The sequence below is a fragment of the Macaca fascicularis genome, chromosome 2 (genome assembly GCF_037993035.2).
Source record: "Macaca fascicularis isolate 582-1 chromosome 2, T2T-MFA8v1.1".
In the NCBI taxonomy this organism is placed as follows: Eukaryota; Metazoa; Chordata; class Mammalia; order Primates; family Cercopithecidae; genus Macaca; species Macaca fascicularis.
In genome coordinates, this window is record NC_088376.1 from 44,839,458 (window position 1) to 44,861,376 (window position 21,919).

At 39.5% G+C, this 21,919-nt stretch overlaps 1 protein-coding gene and 1 pseudogene across 50 annotated transcripts in view; both read right to left on the bottom strand.

Moving 5' to 3' along the window:
* The window catches only part of TFDP2 (transcription factor Dp-2), a 195,937-nt gene that overhangs the window by 69,570 nt on the left and 104,448 nt on the right, over nt 1-21,919 (bottom strand). For 6 of the 50 annotated variants that reach the window (XM_065540053.2, XM_074031209.1, XM_005545983.5 and 3 more), the window contains exon 1: nt 6,581-6,628. The exons of 40 other annotated variants lie outside the window; for them this stretch is intronic. Coding sequence is in view for 2 of the 10 variants with exons in the window: in XM_015445169.4 (XP_015300655.2) it covers nt 7,044-7,074 (31 nt within the window). In the remaining 8 variants the exon portion in view is untranslated. Of the gene's footprint in view, nt 1-6,580; nt 6,629-7,043; nt 7,192-21,919 lie in introns of those variants that run through there. 4 more of the 50 variants (XM_074031206.1, XM_074031202.1, XM_015445169.4 and 1 more) reach the window with 1 other exon arrangement.
* Nucleotides 20,473-21,223, bottom strand: LOC102134650 (large ribosomal subunit protein eL19-like; annotated as a pseudogene).

Here is a 21,919-nt window from a genome sequence, read left to right on the forward strand (position 1 = left end):
GTGGAGAATTTGTATTTTTAACAAGTGCCTCAGATGACTCTTATGGTCTGGTAAGACTCTTTGTTCAAATTAAGGAAATAATGAAATGCAAGTGGACTCTAGTACACTGAACTTATCTCTATTCTCATTTTAAAAAGAGAGGGGTCTGAGTGACCCTTATTTCTTCCGTTTCTTGTTCTTAAGTGTTATATTTTATCACTGTTTAGCCCATTTTCAATCACTACTGTTAGCGCCATCACGACAGCCAATACACCCACCAGATGGCACAGACATTGTTTACAGGCCTAGTAAAAGAGAAAGCGCAGAAAGCAGCACATCTTATCTCATACCAACAGCCACTGAATGGCTCGAGTTGATCAAGGCAGCTGAGTGCAACCACAAGGATCAGAATTTATGAGTACTCAAATATCCAAGAGTACTTAAGTGGAAATTATTCTCATGAAGAAGCTCACAGTCCCTCTGAGAGGGTAGCCAGACAGGGGTAACAGATAAATCCTTTTAAATTTACAGTTAAGTGAGAATTTTTCTAATATTTATAAGAGGTGACCATGACTGCAGACAGACTTTTAATTAAAAAGCTGGGTTCCTGGGCCGGGCATGGGTGGCTCACGCCTGTAATCCCAGCACTTTGGGAGGCCAAGGCAGGCGGATTATGAGGTCAGGAGTTTGAGATTAGCCTGGCCAACATGGTGAAACCCCGTCTCTAGTAAAAATACAAAAATCAGCCGGGCATGGTAGCATGCGCCTGTAGTCCCAGCTACTTGGGAGGCTGAGGCGGGAGAATCGCTTGAACCTGGGAGGTGAAGGTTGCAATGAGCCAAGATCGCACCACTGCACTCTAGTCTGGCGACAAAGCGAGATTCCATCCCCGCCCTCCCCCTCCCCCCCAAAAAAAGACAGAAAAAAAGGTTGGGTTTTTAAAATAAGTTTTTTTATTTATTATAGATGGAGTCTTGCTCTGTCACCTAGGCTGAAGTGCAGTGGTGTGATCTCAGCTCACTGCAACCTCCGCCTCCCGGGTTCAAGCGATTCTCCTGCCTCAGCCTCCTGAGTAGCTGGGATTACGGGCATGTGCCGCCACACTTGGCTTTTTTTTTTTTTTTTTTTTTTTTTGTATTTTTGGTAGAGATGAGGTTTCGCCATGTTGTTCAGGCTGGTCTCGAACTCCTGACCTCAAGTGATCCACCTGCCTCAGCTTCCCAAAGTGCTGGGATTACAGGCGTGAACCACCACGCCCGGCTGGGGGTTTCTTAAAATAAATGTAAAACTTTAGGATACAAATTCAAAGGGCCCAAGCACCACCCATGAATTAAGAGTTCCAAAGCAGTTCTTCTCCTTAGCAAATAAAAAAGGGGATCGTTGTTTTATAATACCATGCACTAAGTAGCTCATTCAAAACTGCAGTAACTTATTGATATTATAATTTCAACAATATATTCTACTTCAGGGCTATTACTGAAGTTACATTTAAATCACATTATGAAATGCAAGAAATCTTTTTTTTTTTTTTGGCTCTGTCGCCCAGGCTGGAGCGCAGTGATCTCGGCTCACTGCAAGCTCCGCCTCCCGGATTCACGCCATTCTCCTGCCTCAGCCTCCAGAGTAGCTGGGACTACAGGCGCCCGCCACCTCGCCCGGCTAGTTTTTTGTATTTTTTTTAGTAGAGACGGGATTTCATCGCGTTCGCCAGGATGGTCTTGATCTCCTGACCTCGTGATCCGCCTGTCTCGGCCTCCCAAAGTGCTGGGATTACAGGCTTGAGCCACCGCGCCCGGCCTAAGAAATCTTAAAAGTTAGACATCAATGACAACAAAATCTCTTTGTATTAAAAATTTATCCATTAAAGATTTTTAAATTTTTTTTGAGACAAGGTCTCACTCTGTTGCCTAGGCTGGAGTGCAGTGGCATGATCTCCACTCACTGCAGCCTTGACCTGGGCTCAAGGTTTCCTCCCATCTCATCCTCCCGAGTAGCTGGGACCACAGGTGTGTGCCACCATGCCCAGTTAATTTTTGTATTTTTTGTAGAGACAGGATTTTGTCATGTGCCCAGGCTGGTCTTGAACTCCTGAGTTAAAGTGATCTACCTACCTCGGCCTCTCCAAGTGCTGGGATTACAGGCATGTGCCACCATGCCCAGCCCATTAAAAGATTTTTCAAAACTTTTATAAATAAGTTCTACTGTGTCTACCTGGCACATAGAAAATGCTCACTTAGTGGTCTGTTCATTTTTCTGTCAGAGAAATTGCCAAGAGTTGCCAAATTTTCACCACCGGTGAGCAAAGTGGAAAACCAAAGTCCCTGGTTAATAGCCTCCAGCTTTAGAGTTATCATGTAAACATTCATTTGAAAATTGGTTTCTTGAAACTTGGTAGAAAGAAACAATATAATTACACGACAGGTTCCTGGATCAGTTCACAAAACGTAGTTAATTCATAATACACTCAAAGCACCGTACTCATACTGTTCTACCTGCTCCTAAACAATGTAAAACGTTTTCTCTTCAGAGAAATATAGGCATCAGGCACATCTCCCCTCTTACTCCACTCCAGAGATGAGAAATTTCAAAGTGGCTGTTACTTCTAGTTGCACATGTATGTGTAAGGCAGAAAAAAAAGGCTAAATCATTGATTCTCTGGGTATTCTGAATCGGGTTACAATAAACAGGTAAGGCTCAGGTTCCTCTAAGACCTCAGTTTTGTGCTAAAGAGTTCATACAAAAAGCAAGAACCACAGGTACTTCACTGCTGAAGTCTTTCAGTATATATTTTAAAGATTTAATTTAAGGCCGGGTGCGATTGCTCATGCCTGTAATCCCAGCACTTTGGGAGGCACATGCAGGCGGATCACCTGATGTCAGGAGTTCGAGACCAGCCTGGCCAACATGGTGAAACCAAGTCTCTACTAAAAATACAAAAATTAGCCAGGCATGGTAGCGGGCCCTGTAATCTCAGTTACTCGGGAGGCTGAGGCAGGAGAATTGCTCGAACCCGGGAAGCAGAGGTTGCAGCGAGCTGAGATTGCACCACTGCACTCCAGCCCTGGTGACAACAGCGAGACTCTGTCTTAAAAAAAAAAAAAAAAAAAAAGACAACTTTAAATTGATTATGAGTGGAAGTCTTTATTAAAGACAAATAAGGAATTACCTCTAGATGGCAGATGAATTAGAAAAGTTTTTGTTTGTTTTTTCCTTCAGACACTCCCCACCAATTTCCAGGTAACAAACTTGAATGATTTGGTTTCTCATATATAGAGTATAAGTCTACAATACAATAGAAAATTATACTCTCTATGTTCTATACTCTATATATGCTAAAACGAATGTGCTCTTCTCAACCATAATTTGAACACACATTCAATAATTCCAAGATAATTTACACATACAGAGGCAGTGGGAATTCATCTTAAAATCATTCAATTGATTTTGTTCTTCATTTCTCAATTTGAAGGGCTAGGAGTCCAAACTATTTCCTTGTTGCTGCTGTTGATATTGTTTTCCTTGTTAAGTAACTTATTGTCATGTCTACATTTATAATTGTAAGTGACACACATTTTTTATAATCACAATCTATGATGCTATCACAGTTACGTATTAACATGTGGAGTGACTAACTTTTTTTTAAGGCTGTCTATTTCATCAAAATTTCTATTCTTTGATCAGAATTGTAAAAAAAAAAAGTTATTTAGGCAAATCTATAGTTTGTAAATCCATTTTAAAGTCCATGTAAATTGTTTTACTTATTTTAGAGAGAAAAAACTCAACCACTACATGTTGCTATTCCTTAAGCGAAATGTACACAGAGAAATTTTAGAATCTGAATCTTAATTGAAATAATGATTCAATAAACTTAAAAGGCCGGGCGTGGTGGTGCATGCCTGTAATCCCAGCTACTCGGGAGGCCGAGGAAGGAGAATCGCTTGAACCCGGGAGGCAGAGGTTGCAGTGAGCCGAGATCGCACCACTGTACTCCAGCCTGGGCAACAAGAGCAAAACTCCGTTTCAAAAAAAGAAAAGAACAAACTTAAAAATCTGTAAATGTGGTTATCATTATTTGAAGAAAAGAAAATCTTCTGGCCGGGCGCGGTAGCTCACGCCTGTAATCCCAGCACTTTGGGAGGCCGAGGCGGGCGGATCACGAGGTCAGGAGATGGAGACCATCCTGGCTAACATGATGAAACCCCGTCTCAACTGAAAATACAAAAAATTAGCCGGGCAAGATGGCGGACGCCTGTAGTCCCTTAGCCCCTGCTACTCGGGAGGCTGAGGCAGGAGAATGGCGTGAACACGGGAGGCGGAGCTTGCAGTGAGCGGAGATGGCGCCACTGCACTCTCCGTCTCAAAAAAATAAAAAAAAAACCTTCAGATAAGTCCACAGATCTTAGCTAAGAGCAAGAGGAATTTTTAATAATCTCTTTGAATGTTGATATATTTTCCAGTCTTCTCTCTCCTTAGGCCAATTATTTAGAAAACCGTACAATAATTAATCCGTATGCAAATTTTAAACTATAGCTCAAAAAATTTATTGGCTACTGTAAATTATTAATTTTCCAGTGTAGGGTATGGCAAATATTCAATAAGTGCCTCATATGTGAAACAGCTGGTGTTCAGCACTGATTTTTCAAGCGCAAACTTAAGAAATGAATAAAGTTGTAATGTGTATAAATGCACATTATACAACAGCATGGGACTTCTTTGTGTTACTCGTAAAAGGAAAGGTTTTCACCTTCCTCATTATGAATTCCAAAAATTCAAAAACTGTTTTTCAAAATTTTGACTGCTTTCATTATACGCACAATGCTTCCACACTCTTCATTCCTACTGTTTCCAGCAGATAAACATTCTCCTCTTTCGATTAGCAACCAATCCAAGCTTATTATCTTTCTTTTTTGAGGCAAACTGCAACATATCATTTCAATTAAACCCAAAATATTACTCCCATATTTCTTATTCAAAGGTCTTAGGAATAAGCTTCATGCTTCTCACAGAAGATGAAATGATCTATCAACATATGTAACTGATGTTTCACATTTTATTTTCATTTTGAGATTTTGTACCTATTGTCTAGTGATAAACTTTTGCAACTGTTTCCTCTATATTTTAGATGGCTTAGGCTTAAAAAAAAAGTCTAATGATTTAATTATGAATTTTTCCTTAAGTGAAATTCACTAAAATTAATTTTCTCACATTTTCATTAATTATACAGGCAATATTTAAAGTTTTTTTAAAATGCCTCTTTAAAGGGTATGTTATTCATTTTGTTACTCTATGACTTTCAATTCCTGAATATAAAATAATAAATTTTAAATGACTAAATTTTATTTATTCACTGATTAAGTCAGATTTATGACCTCCTCTCCCCATTCCAACCACTTTGAGTTTTGAATGAAACAACCTCAATTGTAACAGAAGAAACATCTGTTGCTTTTTTTCTTCACCAGGGCTTTCCTAACTGAAAGAAGAAAGGCTCTCTGCCTGACCTCCTCTCTCCCTCTCCCTCTCCCACTCCTGCTCCCCACCCACACTACGTTCCTTAAAACTTTAAGTAAATGCATTATTTAAAATTTTACTGTATCTATTAAAAACATCATAGTTTAGAAACATTCACTTTCTTACTGAACTTCAAAGAATGACTAAATGCTATTATACATCAAAAAATAAGACATGCGTCTAACAGAATATATGTTGTAACTAAAACGCAAACTTCAAGGGTATAATCGAACTGATCAATTCAATCAAGTTGTCACATATTCCGGGCTGATTAAGAATTGTTTAGGGGTAAGATTTTCTTCAGTATCTAGATTCAGATAGCATCTTGTATGCTATATTTTCTTTGCCAGTCCAAGGCTAACATAATGGCAGTCACTACCCCAAGAGGCAGACACCAAATGGTGCCACCCACACTCTCACACTGTGCCTCATAATAAACCATAAAGCAGTGGAATGCACCGGCCCCTTTATGAGCAAACAATGCCTAAGCTTCATTAGAATACAGCTGACATTTTCAAAGCACAAATACTTTTAAGAAAAATGTACTAGGGAAAAAAAGGAATGAAACAGCTATAAAAGCTGAAATATTTTTCAAGTGTCAGGTTGATTTCCAAGGATCCTTGGGAAGTATATTTTGCTGTTGGCAATTTAAAAGTTTTCATAAGTGGAAAAAATGTTTAGTTAAAGGCAAAGCTTATTTTATTAACTACTGGGGGAAAAAAATGAAAGTAAAAACTATCCTTTGAATTGCTTTCACAAGTAATAGTCATGAAGGACCTTTAAAATTACTGATTTCCTCAACTGCTGCTTTAGTTCCTGAATTAAGAAAACTGAGCTCCAGAATTATTTTCACATTTTAATTAATTTATATAAGTAACTGAGTAATAAACTAACTCTTCCCCTCCCCCCCGCCCCCGCCTGCCCCAACCCCCATACATAACCCTGTAGTTTTTCTGTCTGCAACAAGCAAGGACATCTTGAAATCAGCGTGCTCCTGGCTATTTACCAATTTAATATTGCTGCTGTTTAAAGAATATAAAATAAGCGCTGTAAAAACCCACCCAGCAGTAAGAAACAAACTGATCTCTCTTACCTGGTCTAAGGAAGCATGCCTCTCACTGCAGTACCAACAACACTCTACAGTCTTTGTTACCATTCAGTGGAAACTTGAGACTGTGTCAGACGTAAGCAATCGAGCTCAGAAAAGCTCAATTTAAAATACTTTTCAGTAAAACTAAAAAGATGCTCAAGAAAACTGTTTAGTTAACTGGCTTTCAAAAGACATATGAATACTGTCTACAACAAAGACATCTCAAAAGAAATTGAAAGTGCAGGTCTTAGATGAAGTGGCTTTTCTATGTAGAACCCTCCTTTCTTATTAAATTAAAAGAATATTTTTATTTTTAAAAAATGCTTAAAGTACACACTTGATTTTAGCCAAAAGGCTGAGAAGTGATAAAAATGCTTAAAGTAAAAGCGGTGAAATAACTACAAGTTAACATTTTTCTAAATATCACTTGCATTTTAACTAACTTAAAAAATAAGATTAAACTTACTCGTGAAACCTGCATAATTTGAATTATACATATCAGAGTATCTGCTGGCTCCTGAGCAGTCACAAAGCAGGAGACTTAATGCATCTTGAAAGCAGAGCAAAAGCACCACGAGTTTGAGGGGGGAAAAAGGAGGAGAAACTCTTGAAACACTGGTTGGGGCTTTCTGAACTTACTGTCCAGCTCTTGTGGGAGGAAAAAAAATGTCCCAGTCCTGCCCCCTGAGATAGGAGGCTATGCTTCAATGCCAAAATGAATGACAGGCCCATTTCTGATATCAACAAAGAGCAGCTTAGTTGTGCTTTTTTTTTTTTTTTTTTTCCACTTTCCCACACAGAAGTTCTAAAATTTCCAGGTTAGTCCCTTTATAGCTAGGGTTAAGTACCTTTCTCCATTTTCTCAAGAAGGAACCCAATTATGTTGTCCTGGTTTTTTTTTAAATGACTAATTAAATATACATACCTAATCATCTTACTTAGTTTTCCTAGGCAGGAAGCTGAACAAAAGATGACCTCTTAAGTTCCTTTCCAAATCTATTCTTTTCTATATCAGATAACCATATGACTGTCAATATTAATAAGCTTTTCCAGCATCCTGATGTATGGCACAAGTAGAAACAAAAAGCAAGGTAACATTAAAAACAAAGCAACTGAGATAAAATTTTCAACTAGCAAGATGTAAAGATGATTTACCAAGGTACATGTCTTTGATTACACAAATTCAAAACAAACACTTCAATCAACAACATATATTTGCTGAATACTTACTATGAGCCGAGCACTATTTTGGGCCCTGGAGATACAGTAGTGAATGCAACAGACAAAAGCCAAACAAAAAATCCCTGTCTTTAGTGAGCTTAGTTTATTTCAGTTCACTCTAAGTATAACTCTCCTAGATGACTAAGGTACTTTTCCTTCGTTGATTAGTTATCACCTATTCTGAAATATTCCCCTTGGAAAGTATGTCTTGACAACAGCTCTAGGAGATGCCGCAAAGTATTTGGTGCTCTGTTCAGTGTTGTATCACCAGTGTCTAAAACAGCGTCTGTTAGATACTCAAATATATACTGAATCAAATAGATCAGAGAGCTTTTTCTGACTCAAAATTTTCCTTTGCCAACACATATTATACTTACACACATACAGAGATATGACAACAATAATACAATACAGGGTGTAAATTAAATTGGGTTGTAAACACACATTAGTATAAACAAAACTGAAAATACAACCTATATGGCCCTCTATCTTTCCAGATTTTATAATAAAATCTGTTTTCACTATAGGATGTGAGGTCAGTGCAATATCTGAGTAAATAAATTAGATAAAATTCTATAAACTAAGTTTTTGTGGACAGTCAGATTTCAGAGAAGTTTTGAAAGAAAAAGAAACTTGGAAATTACACAGAATCTGATCAGTTTGGTGTATTAAAATCTTACATGTTTATATTCATTTATATTTCCACATTTGGAAACAATTTTAAACTCCCCATCCTGCTTTACACCATTCTTGATCATCTTACCAGATGATGCTTCTTACAGAGAAAGTAAGTGTACACCTCTAACTTGTCAGATCAGCTGGAAGTGCTCACCTACATCACCCAAGACCAGAATATTCAGGGGCTAGATATGGTCACATTTACTCTGTTATAGTCTTAAAACAAAAGGAAATTAAACATTCAAGTACTCAAGTATATTTCCCATATCTCCAAATAGAAGAGCATCCCCCTGCCCTCCCATCGTCCAGAGCTAGACAAAAATTACAAGTTAAAATATAAAGTATCTAGTGTATGTTTTAACAATAAACCTAACAGCAATCCAAGGTCAGAAAGATGTGATAACTGAGGTCAAGTGACAAATAAAATAAGGTGGGACCAAAGTAGGATGCTACTATTCTTGCAGGATGAATTCTCCTTTTCCCATTCCTTCCTTCAATAAATACTGAGCACCTATTATGTATCAGGCACTGAGCTAGGCAACCTATTACCTACTGTCTACTCCACAGATGGGAACTTCAACCTATCCCTCCAAGTTTCCCTCTCCATGCTTGCCTTCCTTTCTAGAGCCTTTTCTCTGGTCTCAAATTATTTACTCATACTACACCCTTCAATCTGTTCTGATGCCTTTCTCGGCAGGTAGCATAATCACTACCTTTTATGTTCTTCTGCAAGTGTATGACACAGTGTGGGGAACGTAATAAGACTTCCCACTCAGATGATAAAAATGCAGATTATATAGGTCGTGTCAAACAATTTCTCCTTAAACTTATATAGAAAATCCATTTAAGCATCATTAATTACAACTATTGATTATCTGGAAGACACCAAAGGTAGCTAGACATTCTCCTAGGTTTATAAACTGATTTATTTGGAGTTTGCGACATTTATTGGCAATCTGCCCAAATATTAAGCCCATTTAACAGACACATGTATGATTCTATAGGCAGAAATGACACTGTGATAGTGTAATGATAGGTATATCTAGCAGGCATTGGCCAAATAAAAACTATCTATCAGATCTGTATAATGAAGTAGTAGAAATTAGCTATGTTACATCTATATTTATATTTTCAAGTAAAATATCGAATCTTCCTGACAAGCACTACACCTAAAGTAAAAACTTTCTGCTGTCACTTGCATGGTTAGGTGTCAATTTCTTAAAAACATTGCATAGTAAATATTTCATATTTCATGTTTGCCTGCTGCTCTTCCTCTTTCCACTTTTTCTTTTCTTTCTCTCTTTTTTTTTTTTTTTTCAGAGAGAGAGCGTTTTGTTCTGTCACCCAGGCTGGAGGTGATGTGCTGTGGTGTGAGCACAGCTCACTATAGCCTCAATCTCCTGGGCTCAGGTGATCCCTCCCACTTCAGCCTCCCAAGTAGCTGGGACCACAGGTGTGCACCACCATGCCTGGCTAATTTTGTATTTTTTGTAGAGACAGGGTTTCGCTATGTTGCCCAGGCTGAACTCCTGGGCTCAAGTGATCCTCCTGCCTCCCTCCACAGTGCTGGGATTACAGGTGTGAGCCACCATGCTTAGCTCTACTTTTTCAATATGCACATTTTTCTGAGTTCTGTGCTCGATGCTCTTTTCTTCAAGATCTACACTCCCACTCTAGAGGATGTTACCTATTTTCCATAGCTTTATCACCTCTACATAGATGACTACAGAAATTTATACTCCCAGCCCTGGCTTTTTCTGTTCTGCTGTAAATTCTTATTTAGATGCCTATTGGACATCTCTGTTTATATATCCCATAATCTCAACTCAGCCTCTGCAGTATTGAACTTCCTGTCTACCTTCCCAAAACCCACTCATCCTCCTAGGTTCCTCACCCTTGTTAAAGGCATTAATATCAAGAACAGAAAGTGATTTTCTTCTTCCCTCATCCTCACAACCCAAATGCCCACATTGTTTCCAATTTTTTTTTCTAACATATATCATTCTCCTAGTTTAAAAACAAAACAAAATGAGAAATATAACTTCTGATGTCTACAGCTATACCATCCAAAATGGTAGCCTTAGCCACATGTGGCCATTTAAATTTAAAGTGATTAAAATTAAATAAAATCGGCCAGGCATGGTGGCTCATGCTTGTAATCCCAGCACTTTGGGAGGCTGAAGCGGGTAGATCACCTGAGGTCAGAAGTTCAAGACTGGCCTGGCCAACATGGTGAAACCCCACCTCTACTAAAATTTAAAAAATTAGCTGGGCATGGCCCCTGTAGTCCCAGCTACTTGGGAGGCTGAGGCAGAAGAATCACTTGAACCCAGGAGGCGGAGGTTGCAGTGAGTCAAGATAACACCGCTGCACTCCAGCCTGGGTGACTGAGCGAGACACTGTCTTATAAAAATAGATAAATAAAATTAAATTTAAAATTTGATTTATCAGTCATGCTAGCCACATGTCAAGTGCTCTATGGAGCTGCATGTGGCTAACAGCTACTGTATTGAACACTGTAGATACAGAACATTTCCATCACTGAAGAAAGTTCTATTAAACATCTCTGATCTAGAAATCAACGGCAAACCACTTAAATTAGTAATCCAAATTTTTCTCAATATAGCCCCAGCCCCAATTTACCTGTGTTAACCTTATCTTCTACCAAAACCCCTATGCATGCTTTATCACAGATTAGTGGGGCCCACAGAATTAAGTTGAAGGCTTCACAAAGATAAGGGAGGCCTACACAAGCTATGTGGAGAGGGACCTATAGGAGAGAAAGAAAGCAAAGATTCTAGAGAGGACAGAAATAGTTCACTAAAGACCTCACAAGTTAGGAAGGGACAAAATTTTGGAGATAATACCTTTAGCCTTAGAGAAGAAATATGGTATAGTGGAGAAAGCATGAGCATTAGAGTCAGAATACTTCATCCAAATTCAAGTATTTGTTTAGTTATAAGGGACGGAAATCGAACTCAAACTAGTTTAACGTGAAAGGAATTAGTTGGCTCAACAGGCTCACAGAATCCCAAAGGGTGAGATAACTGAACCAGGAGGGTCCACTTTGCAAAAGGGTCTTTTGTAGGCAGCAAGGGCTTTAGCTTTCAAACTTACTTCCTTCTTCAGAAACTTTAATATTTCTCTTTCCACTGAGTTCATCCTAACATTTCAAATGCAGAGATTGTTCCCTTCTAACTGCTAACCAAACTAAAAACATCCTACTTCCCATCTCTCTTTAACCACCAAAATTTTTTAGTGTGGTATCTATAGCCACTATCTCAGCTTTTGTACCAACTATTAATTAATTATTAAATCTTCAAAAATGCACCAAGTACCTCTGACATAACCACTGTGTTAGGCACTAGAGATACAAAAACAAACAAGGCATAGTCCTTATCCTCAAAAAATAAAACAAAAAAACAAAAACCCAATTTGGCTTCCATCCAACTGCTCAAATGAACTGTGTTGTCTAAAGTAGCTCTAAATGAGCTCTGCCTTGAAAAATCTAATAATGTGTGCTTATGCTCCACAGGCTTGCTGTATTCTGGCCTTGCTGATCTTACAAATCCCATCTTCTTAATACTATTACAACTGTCTTCTCTTGGATTTTTTTTTTTTTTGAGACGGAGTCTCGCTCTGTCACCCAGGCTGGAGTGCAGTGGTGTGATCTCGGCTCACTGCAAGCTCCGCCTCCCAGGTTCACACCATTCTCCTGTATCAGCCTCCCGAGCAGCTGCTGGGACTACAGGCACCCACGACCATGCCTGGCTAATTTTTGTACCTTTATTAGTGACGGGGTTTCGCCGTGTTAACCATGATGGTCTCGATCCCCTGACCTTGTGATCAGCCCACCTCGGCCTCCCAAAGTGCTGGGATTACAGGCATGAGCCACCATGCCCAGCCTTCTCTTGGCTTTTATAAAGACTATTCCTTCTCTGTTTCCACCCTGACACTTGTGAAGTGGTTCCTTTATTTTTTTCTTATTACTTGTATTCTAAATGGCTCAACCACAGCCATCTCTTTTGCTGTACTGCTGTTTCAGAAGGTGACTGACTGAATCACCATTAGGAGTGAAAGGGGCACACTATAAATAATTAGAAGCTGTCTGGGAAAAGTGGAACATATGGATTGCTGTTTAAAAACTTTCATTAGTTCCTGTCTCCAAATCTTTAAGTATGCCATACAAAAACCTACTTTGAACTAATTGCCTTTATGGATTAAATTTCTATCTTTTTATGGCTGTCTCAAGGTCTATCTTCACTCAGTACTCAGAGTACACTGAGACAATAGTATGTCTAATGAAGAGTCTCATTTGACTCTCTCCCCCATCTAACAGCAACCTCATTACATTTCCTTGGTCAAAAGAGCCCACAAATCACTCATAAGCCTCACTGAGAGAGATGAGAAAATGGAGGCTTACTAACATCAAATAACTTGCATAAATGCTAGCAAGTGGTAACACTGAGATTCTAATTGATATGGTTTGGGTGTGTCCCCACTCAAATCTCATCTTGAATTCCCATGTCTTGTGGGAGGGACCTGGTGGGAGGTAATTGAATCATGGGGGCAGGTCTTTCCGGTGCTGTTCTTGTGATAGTAAGTCTCACGAGATCTGCTGGTTACTGTAAGGGGGAGTTTTCCTGCACAAGCACTCCTCTCTTTGCCTGCTGCCATACACATAAGACATGACTTGTTACTCCTTGCCTTCCTGCATAATTGTGAGGCTTCAGCCACATGGAACTGTAAGTCCAATTAAACCTCTTTCTTTTGTAAATTGCCAGGTCTAGGGAATGTATTTATCAGCAGTGTGAAAATGGACTAATATACTAATCAAGTTCTTGACTTCTCAAAGTCCATATACTTGGTTACTATTGGTATTAATTACAGATATGAATTCAATGAGATTTTAATCAAAAAGCTTACTAAAGCCTAATATTGTTCTCCACGGCATATACTAGCCCATTTGTGCCAAATAAACTATTCTGGATGGGAAAAAAATAAAGATCACTTCAGTCCTCTATATAAAAACTTTTGATGGTTCCTTATTAAATAGATAATACAAGGTCTTTAATGGATAACTGTTTTAGGATAACTGTTTTTCTAGGCTCATCTTCCATGATTCCAGCTGCATGACTTATTTACCATTCCCTGAACGGTCTATGACCTTACTGCTAAGGTCAGAATTTTCTTCATCTGGTAAATTAGTGCTTATCCTCCAAAACCCATAGAAAATGTCACCTCCTTGGTTAAGATATTCACAATTACCTGAATAGACCTGGTCCTATTTTGAGTTCCCACAGTATTGATGATGTGCATTTATTATAACATTTATCACAGCCCTTTGTAATTTGCATGTCTCTCACTTCCTGTAGTCTGTGAGTTCCTCCACAGCCAGTTTTTGGCTCTCCAGCCCTCCTATTCCATCTCTGTACCCTCCTCATCTAGAAGACCACGTAGTAGACAACATGCACTCAATAAATAGCTATTAAACAAATAAATAAATGAAAAGCGACCTTCACTTGATCAAATACCTTCAGTAGCTTCCCATCTGTTAAAAGAACTCCCCTGAATACAAAAGATATTCCAACTACCTTGGCTTTCTTTCCAGGCTCTTTATGATTACACCTAGATGAAATTTTGTAACTAGTAACATTCCGTTTATAATTACCAGCAACTAGCTCCAATAGTCACCTACAATTCTCTGTAATGTTTTCCCAAACATGCTAAAGATATTCCTGCTGTCCTGTCTTAAAAAACTCATGGGGCAGTCTTGTTCAAAATGTCTTTTCCCCTCTTTTTTGTCTCTTCAAATTCTACACACTCCTCAGCATCCAATGGTAGTTTCAACTCATTATAAGACTCTCTATGGCCTCGAGTGTAACCTAACTTCTTCCTCTATATTCCTACACAAAATACATTAAATATCAAACCAATATAGCTAAAATAAATATGTGTTTTAAGAATAACTTTTGTATAAAAACTTTTAACTAAGTTACATGATAAATTCTCAATAAGCTACCATCAAAACTGCAAAATTTAGTTTGTTCATTCAATCTACACATATTTGCTGACTGTTTACATGTGCCAGACATTAGGAGAGGACCTAAAAATATACTTGTGAAGATATAATTCCTAGCCTCAGGAAGTTACAGTCTAATGGAGGACACATTATAAACAAGCAAATAAATACAAAAACATCATCAACTGTGTTAACGGCAATGAAAAAAACTAGTGGGCATTACAAAGATGGAAAGGGATATTATTAATACATTTTATGCTCTTTTATTATAGATAAGGTGGTCCAAGAAGACCTCTCTGAGTACTATTTAAGTTGCAACTTAGAAGGTGAAGAGGTCTCAGCCATGGTAAAAGCAGGGAGAAGATCAGGCAGAAAAACAGAACTGTGCAAAGGTTCACATAATATCCATAATTAAAGTAAAGCAAATAAACTGAAACTGAGGAAGACAAATACACATAAGGAAATGGTTTTGCAGGGGGAAAAGTAATTTACTAGTTGTGGTTGTTTATACAAAATAAAAGAGGGAATTCAGTTCTTATTTTCTTATCTAGGACTACAGTAAAAAACATGGGGGAAAGAAACAGAATCATGGATGCCATTCTGAGCAAAAGATTAAGGAGCAAGATTATCAGACATCAATAAATATTCTGTGAATATTATCATGAATGCATAATATTCCATTATACAGTTGTGTCATGCTTTATTTCCCTTTTAAATGGATATTTACAGTCTTCATATTTTGCAGTTATACATCATCATGCAATAAACATGTCTCCACCCACATCTCTGATTCTTTTCTAATGACAAATCCCCCAAAAGCCTTTCTACTGAGTGGAAGAATATAAATTATCTTAAGGGGTTTGATATTTATTACCAATTTGCTTCCCAAGAGTGCTTTTGCTGATTTTCGTCCCCAACACAAGTAGACACAAAGAAGAAGTAAAAGGGCCAGGTGCAGTGGCTCACGCCTGTAATCCCAGCACTTTGGGAGGCCGAGGCAGGCAGATCATGAGGTCAGGAGATTGAGACCATCCTGGCTAACACGGTGAAATCCCATCTCTACTAAAAATACAAAAAATTAGCCAAGTGCAGTGGCAGGCGCCTGTAGTCCCAGCTACTTGGGAGGCTGAGACAGGAGAATGGCGTGAACCCGGGAGGCAGAGCTTGCAGTGAGCCAAGCTTGCACCACTGCACTCCAGCCTGGGCGACAGAGCGAGACTCCGTCTCAAAAACAAAAAAGAATAAGTAGAAATACTGTAGATAAGAAGATAACAATAAATAGACAGAATAAGAAGTGGATATAAAATAAAGATACCAATTTCTCATACCTTTGCCAACAAAGGTAATAATTTTAAGAATCTTTGCTAACTGATAGAGGAAAAATATTTTGTTTTTAAATAGCTTTTTATATGATGTCCAAAATACTGCACATGCTCATGTCAGAAAAAAACTGCAAAATATAGAAAAGCACATAGGAAGAAACAAAAATAATCTAGAATTCAATCATCCAAAAATTACAATTAATGTTCTGTGTACACGTATTGAGTCTTTCTATACTACATTTTTTTTTTTTACGGAAAAGAGGATCACACCATACATGTTAAATTTTTTGAACTTAACAAATTGTTTAACTTTTAATATCTACAGAATACCACCATACAAGAATATCACAATATACTGTTAATTATCATGCTGCTTCCAATTTTTCATTATTATTAACAATGCTATGATAGGCACCCTTTGACTAAATCTTCCCACAGATCTTCCTTTACTTTATTAGGATAAATCAACAGCAGAGACATGGCTAAGTCAAATAATTTGTACAATTTTAAGCCTTTTGATATGGTACTGTGCAAATTATCCTCTAGAGAGGTTGTATCATTCTGAGTTCCCATATTCTCTACAATCTTGCCAAATGCCAGTATTAACAAAAACAACCCTTTGCTAATGTGACTGGCAAAAATCAGCTTTTGTCATTTACATTTGCAGTTTAATTACTAGTGAAGTTGAATTCATACTCATATTTTTATTAGCCATTTGCATTTCTTCTCCTGTGAATTACCCATTCTGCTGCCCTATTTTTTCTTATAGTGTCAATATTTATTTTTTTATTTGTATTACATTTAGTCATCAGGTTTCCTTAGTCTTCTCTGTTATGTGACAGTTTCTTGGCTATTGGCTATGCTTTGTTCCTGATGACCCTGACAGGTTTTTGGGTTGTTGTTGTTTTGAGACAGGGTCTTGCTCTGTCACCCAGCCTGGAGTGTGGTGGCACTATCATGGCTCACTGCAGCTTCGACCTCCTGAGTTCAAGTAATCCTCCCACCTCTCACATACCCTGCTGCTGCTGGGGAAGAGGTAGAAGCAAACATCTTGTTTCTGGGCAAGAAGCAGAGAATCCTCACTGGCCCAGGATTCTGATGCCAAGCAGAGGTTTCTACTGCTCAGGAAAGGGCAGATTAAAATACCACCCCTGAGGTTCAAATGAACAGGGACTGCCTAAAGCTAAGGCTGACCCAGGACAATAGAAAACCACCTATGACACCACCATAAGCCTAGCACTGCGTAACAAGCAGCATCAGTCAACCACTAGTGAAGGGGCAAGGATATGAACAGAGACTCCCCCTCTGTGATAGAGGCATGATGGGACCGAGGAAAGCCAACAGTGGAACAGGAACACTGAAGAAAAACTATCTGGTACCCCAGGCTCCAAGTACAAGGTAACAGCAGCCCAAGTACACTGAACATAATGATACCAACATCAAAATCCAAATCCACCTCAACTCCAGACTAGGTTGACTCAATGTCATAGGCAATTGGCCTGATGGGAGAGGTATGCTTATATCCAGACATAAATACCATCTACCTCAGTCTCTACTGTTTTTGTATACATGATGTTTGCCATTAAACTAAAAATTACAAGACATACACAAAATAAAACACACATACACACACACAGGCATGCACTTTACCAAGAGATAAAGCTATCAACAGAACCAGACTCATTTATGACCTAGATGTTGGAAGTATCAGTGAGGGGCTTTAAAATAACTGTTCTTTCATTTTTCTCATCATTAGACTGGAAGAAAATCTTTTCTCTTTTTAATCACTTCAAAAGATACTAATATTCTATGGTAGGCTCAGTGGCTTATGCCTATAATCCCAGCACTTTGGGAAGCTTAGGCAGAAGAACTGCCTGAGGCCAGGAGTTTGAGACCACCCTGAATAACACAGCAAAACCCTATCTCTACAAAAAAAAATTTTTTTTTGAGACGGAGTCTTGCTCTTGTTGCCCAGGCTGGAGTGCAATGGCACAATCGCAGCTCACCGCAACCTTTGCATACCAGGTTCAAGAGATTCTTCTGCCTCACCCTCCTGAGTAGCTGGGATTACAGGCAGGCACCACCATCACACCCGGCTAATTTTGCATTTTTAGTAGAGACAGGGTTTCTCCATGTTGGTCAGGCTGGTCTTGAACTCCTGACCTTAGTTGATCCGTCCAACTTGGCCTCCCAAAATGTTGGGATTACAGGTGTGAGCCACCACGCTCGGCTAAAAATTTTTTTAATAAAAAATAAATTAGCTGGGTATGTTAGCTCACACTTGTAGCCTCAGCTACTTGGGAGGCTAAGAGAGGAAAATCACTTGAGCCCACAAGTTTGAGGCTACGGTGAGCCATGATCATAACACTACACCGCAGCCTGGATGACAGAGCAAGACCTTTAAACAAAAAAAGAAAAGATAATCAAGACTCTAAAGCAACCACTAAAAATGTATTGTGGGGTTTCTAACTGTATTTGATACTTTCCTGGACTCCGTCCTATGTGCCTTTTCTTTTGACAAATTTTAATCTGTCTCCTTCAGCTGTAATAAACCGTAACTGTGAGTATAACAGCTTGCAATGAGTTCTTTCAGTTCTCCTAGTGAATTATCAATCCTAAACGTAGTTCTGGAAACCTCTGAACTTGCAACTGATGTCGTGAGGGCTGACTTGTGCACTGCTTCAAAACTTTGCAATTGACTAACATCACAAAGTCCTTTAACAGAAATGTATCTTGAAAGTACTTTCTTCCAGCCCATGGCCTGTCTTTTCATTCTCTTAACAGTATCTTTCTTTCTCAGAGTAGAAGTTATATTGTTTGGCTGTGGCCCCACCAAAATCTCATCTTGAACTGTGGTTCCCTTAATCCCCATGTGTCATGGGAAGGACCCGGTGGGAGATAATGAATTATGAGGGCGGGTTTTTCCCATGCTGTTCCCATGACAGTGAATAAGTCTTACAAGATCTGATGGTTTTATAAAAGGCAGTTCCTCTGCACACACTCTCTTGCCTGCCATCATGTAAGACGTGCCTTTGCTCTTCCTTTGCCTTCTGCCATGATTGTGAGGCCTCCCCAGCCATGTGGAACTGTAAGTCCATTAAACCTCTTTCCTTTATAAATTATCCAGCGTCAGGTATTTCTTCATAGCAGTATGAAAATGGACTAATACAAGAAGTTTTAATTTTAACGAACACCAACATCAGTTTTCTCTTTCATGAATCATGCTTTTGGTGTTGTATCTAAAAAGTCATTGCCAAACCCAAGGTTACATAGATTTTCTTCTATTTTTCTTCCAGAAGTTTAATAGTTTTATATTTTACATTTAGGTCTATGATCCATTTTGAGTTAATTTTTTGTGAAAAGTATAAGGTCTATGCCTAGGTTCATTTTTTTGCATATGGACTTCGATTGTTCCAGCATCATATGCTGGAAAAAACCCTTTCCTCCATTAAACTGTCTTTGCTCCTTTTTCAGAGATCAGGTGACTATATTTGGGTGAGTCTATTTTTGGGCTGTTTATTCTGTTCTACTGATATATGTGTCCATTCTTTTGCCAATAACACATTATCTTGATTATTGCAGCTTTATCGTAGGCCTCAAAAATCAGGTAATGTGAGTCTTAGATATGGTTTTTGACAATTCATGAGTTTATCTTTTAAACTTACATGTTAATGTATTCATTTTTATTCTAATTACTAAAAAGTGGTCTTATATTTGTTACTCTGTTATGTTCACTGCTCAACACTATCTCTTATTATTTGTCTTTTGCTAGTAAGACATTTTCTTTTTCCTAATAACACTGTAAATAGTGTTTTTTTTTAGACGAAGTCTCGCTGTTGCCAGGGGGCTGGAGTATAGTGGCATGATCTTGGCTCACCGCAACCTCCACCTCCCGGGTTCAAGCGATTCTCCTGCCACAGCCTCCTGAGAAGCTGGGACTGCCAGCTCCTCTGGCACTTACCACCACGCCCAGGTAATTTTTGTACTTTTAGTAGAGACAGGGTTTCACCATGTTGGTCAGGATGGTCTCGATCTCTTGACCTCGAGATCCGCCTGCCTCGGCCTCCCAAAGTGCTGGGATTACAGGCGTGAGTCACTGCGCCTCACCAGTGGTTTTTTTTTTTTCTCCTACCATTTATTAGTGCAGCAGAAAATCTGTGGCGAATTTTATGTATAGCTTTTTGTAGCAGTCTCTTTTTACTTCTTGCCTAGATGCTTATTTATTTTTTTAGACTGAGTTTCGCTTTTGTTGCCCAGGCTGGAGTGCAATGGCTCGATCGCTCACTGCAACCTCCACCTCCCGGGTTCAAGTAATTCTCCTGCCTCAGCCTCCCAGGTAGCTGGGATTACAAGCATGGGCCAACATGCCTGGCTAATTTTTTTGTATTTTTAGTACAGACGGGGTTTCTCCTTGTTGGTAAGGCTGGTCTCGAACTCCCGACCTCCGGTGATCCAACCGCCATGGCGTCCCAAAGTGCTGGGATTACAGGCGTGAGCCACCACGCCCGGCGATGCTTATTTTTGTTATTTATTTATTTATTTATTTATTGAGACTGAGTCTCACTCTATCGCCCAGGCTGGAGTGCAGTGGTGCGATCCTGGCTCACTGCAACTTCCCCCTCCTGGGTTGAAGGGATCCTCCTGCCTCAGCCTCCCAAGTATCGGGGATTACAAGCACTTTCCACCATGCTCAGCTAATTTATTTTTGCAAGCAGATAAAGGCTTGTTTTATTTAAATGGCTGGTCTATGTAATCACGGAGGCCAGTATGTACAGACAAAGGGGGAGCTTTTATTTCTTGGTCTCTTCCTCCTTGGACAAAGTCTTGATCTCCTCCTTTTTGGCCTGCAAGCGCTCTTCACGGCACTTGCCTGCTTCCTTGGCCTTAGACCTGCGGGCCTCAGCCTGGTCAACCAGGAGGTTCTTGCGGGCCTTGTCCGCTTTCAGCTTGTGGATGTGCTCCATGAGAATCCGCTTGTTTTTGAACACATTTCCCTTCACCTTCAGGTACAGGCTGTGATACATACGGCGATCAATCTTCTTAGACTCACAGTATCTTCTAAGCAGCCGGCGCAGAATCCATGCGACCTTCTCTGGCATTCTGCGCTTGTACGTTCAATGTACATTGGCTGTACCCTTCCACTTACTATGCGCATGTGCCTGCCTTCCGGCGGGCCAAGGTATTCTTCAGGCATTAAGCCCGGGAATGGACTGTCAACAGGCTTGCGATGATCAGCCCATCTTTGATCAGCTTCCAGATCTGCTGACGGGAGTTGGCATTGGCGATTTCATTAGTCTCACTGGGGTCCAACCAGACCTTCTCCCTGCCACAGCGAAGGACAGAAGAGGCCAGCCTCTTCTGAACCCTGAGCATACTCATGGCTGCGGCCGCAGCAGCAAAAGGGCTTTTTTTTTTTTTTTTTTTTTGAGACAGAGTCATGCTCTGTGACCAGTCTGGAGTGTAGTTGTGCAATCTCGGCTCACTGCAACCTCTGCCTCCCAGGTTCAAGTGATTCTCCTGCCTCAGCCTCCCAAGTAGCTGGGACTACAGGCGTGCACCACCATGCCCAGCTAATTTTTGTAATTTTAGTAGAGATAGGGTTTCACCATGTTAGCCAGGCTGGTCTCGATCTCTTGACCTCATGATCTGCCCGCCTCAGCCTCCCAAAGTGCTGGGATTACAGGTGTGAGCCATCACGCCTGGTCGTGTTTTGAATAATTTCTTAATAAACCCCATGATACCTTAAAAAATTTCTGCCAATTATCTGAAAGTTGAGAAATCTATCCAAGTTTGGTGTTTGCTAAGAAAAAAGTAAATTCTAGGTGGTATCTGTCCACCTCGGTATTATTTGACTTTTTTTTTCTTTTTTTTTTTAGACCAAGTCTCACTTTGTCGCCCAGGCTGGAGTGCAGTGGCAGTATCTCAGATCACTGCAACCTCCACCTCCTGGGTTCAAAGGATTCTTCTGCCTCAGCCTCCCAAGTGGCTGGGACTACAGGCGAATGCCACCATGCCTGGCTAATTTTTTGAATATTTTTTTTTTTCTTTTTTTTTAAGTAGGGATGGGATTTCACCATGTTGGCTAGGCTGGTCTCAAAA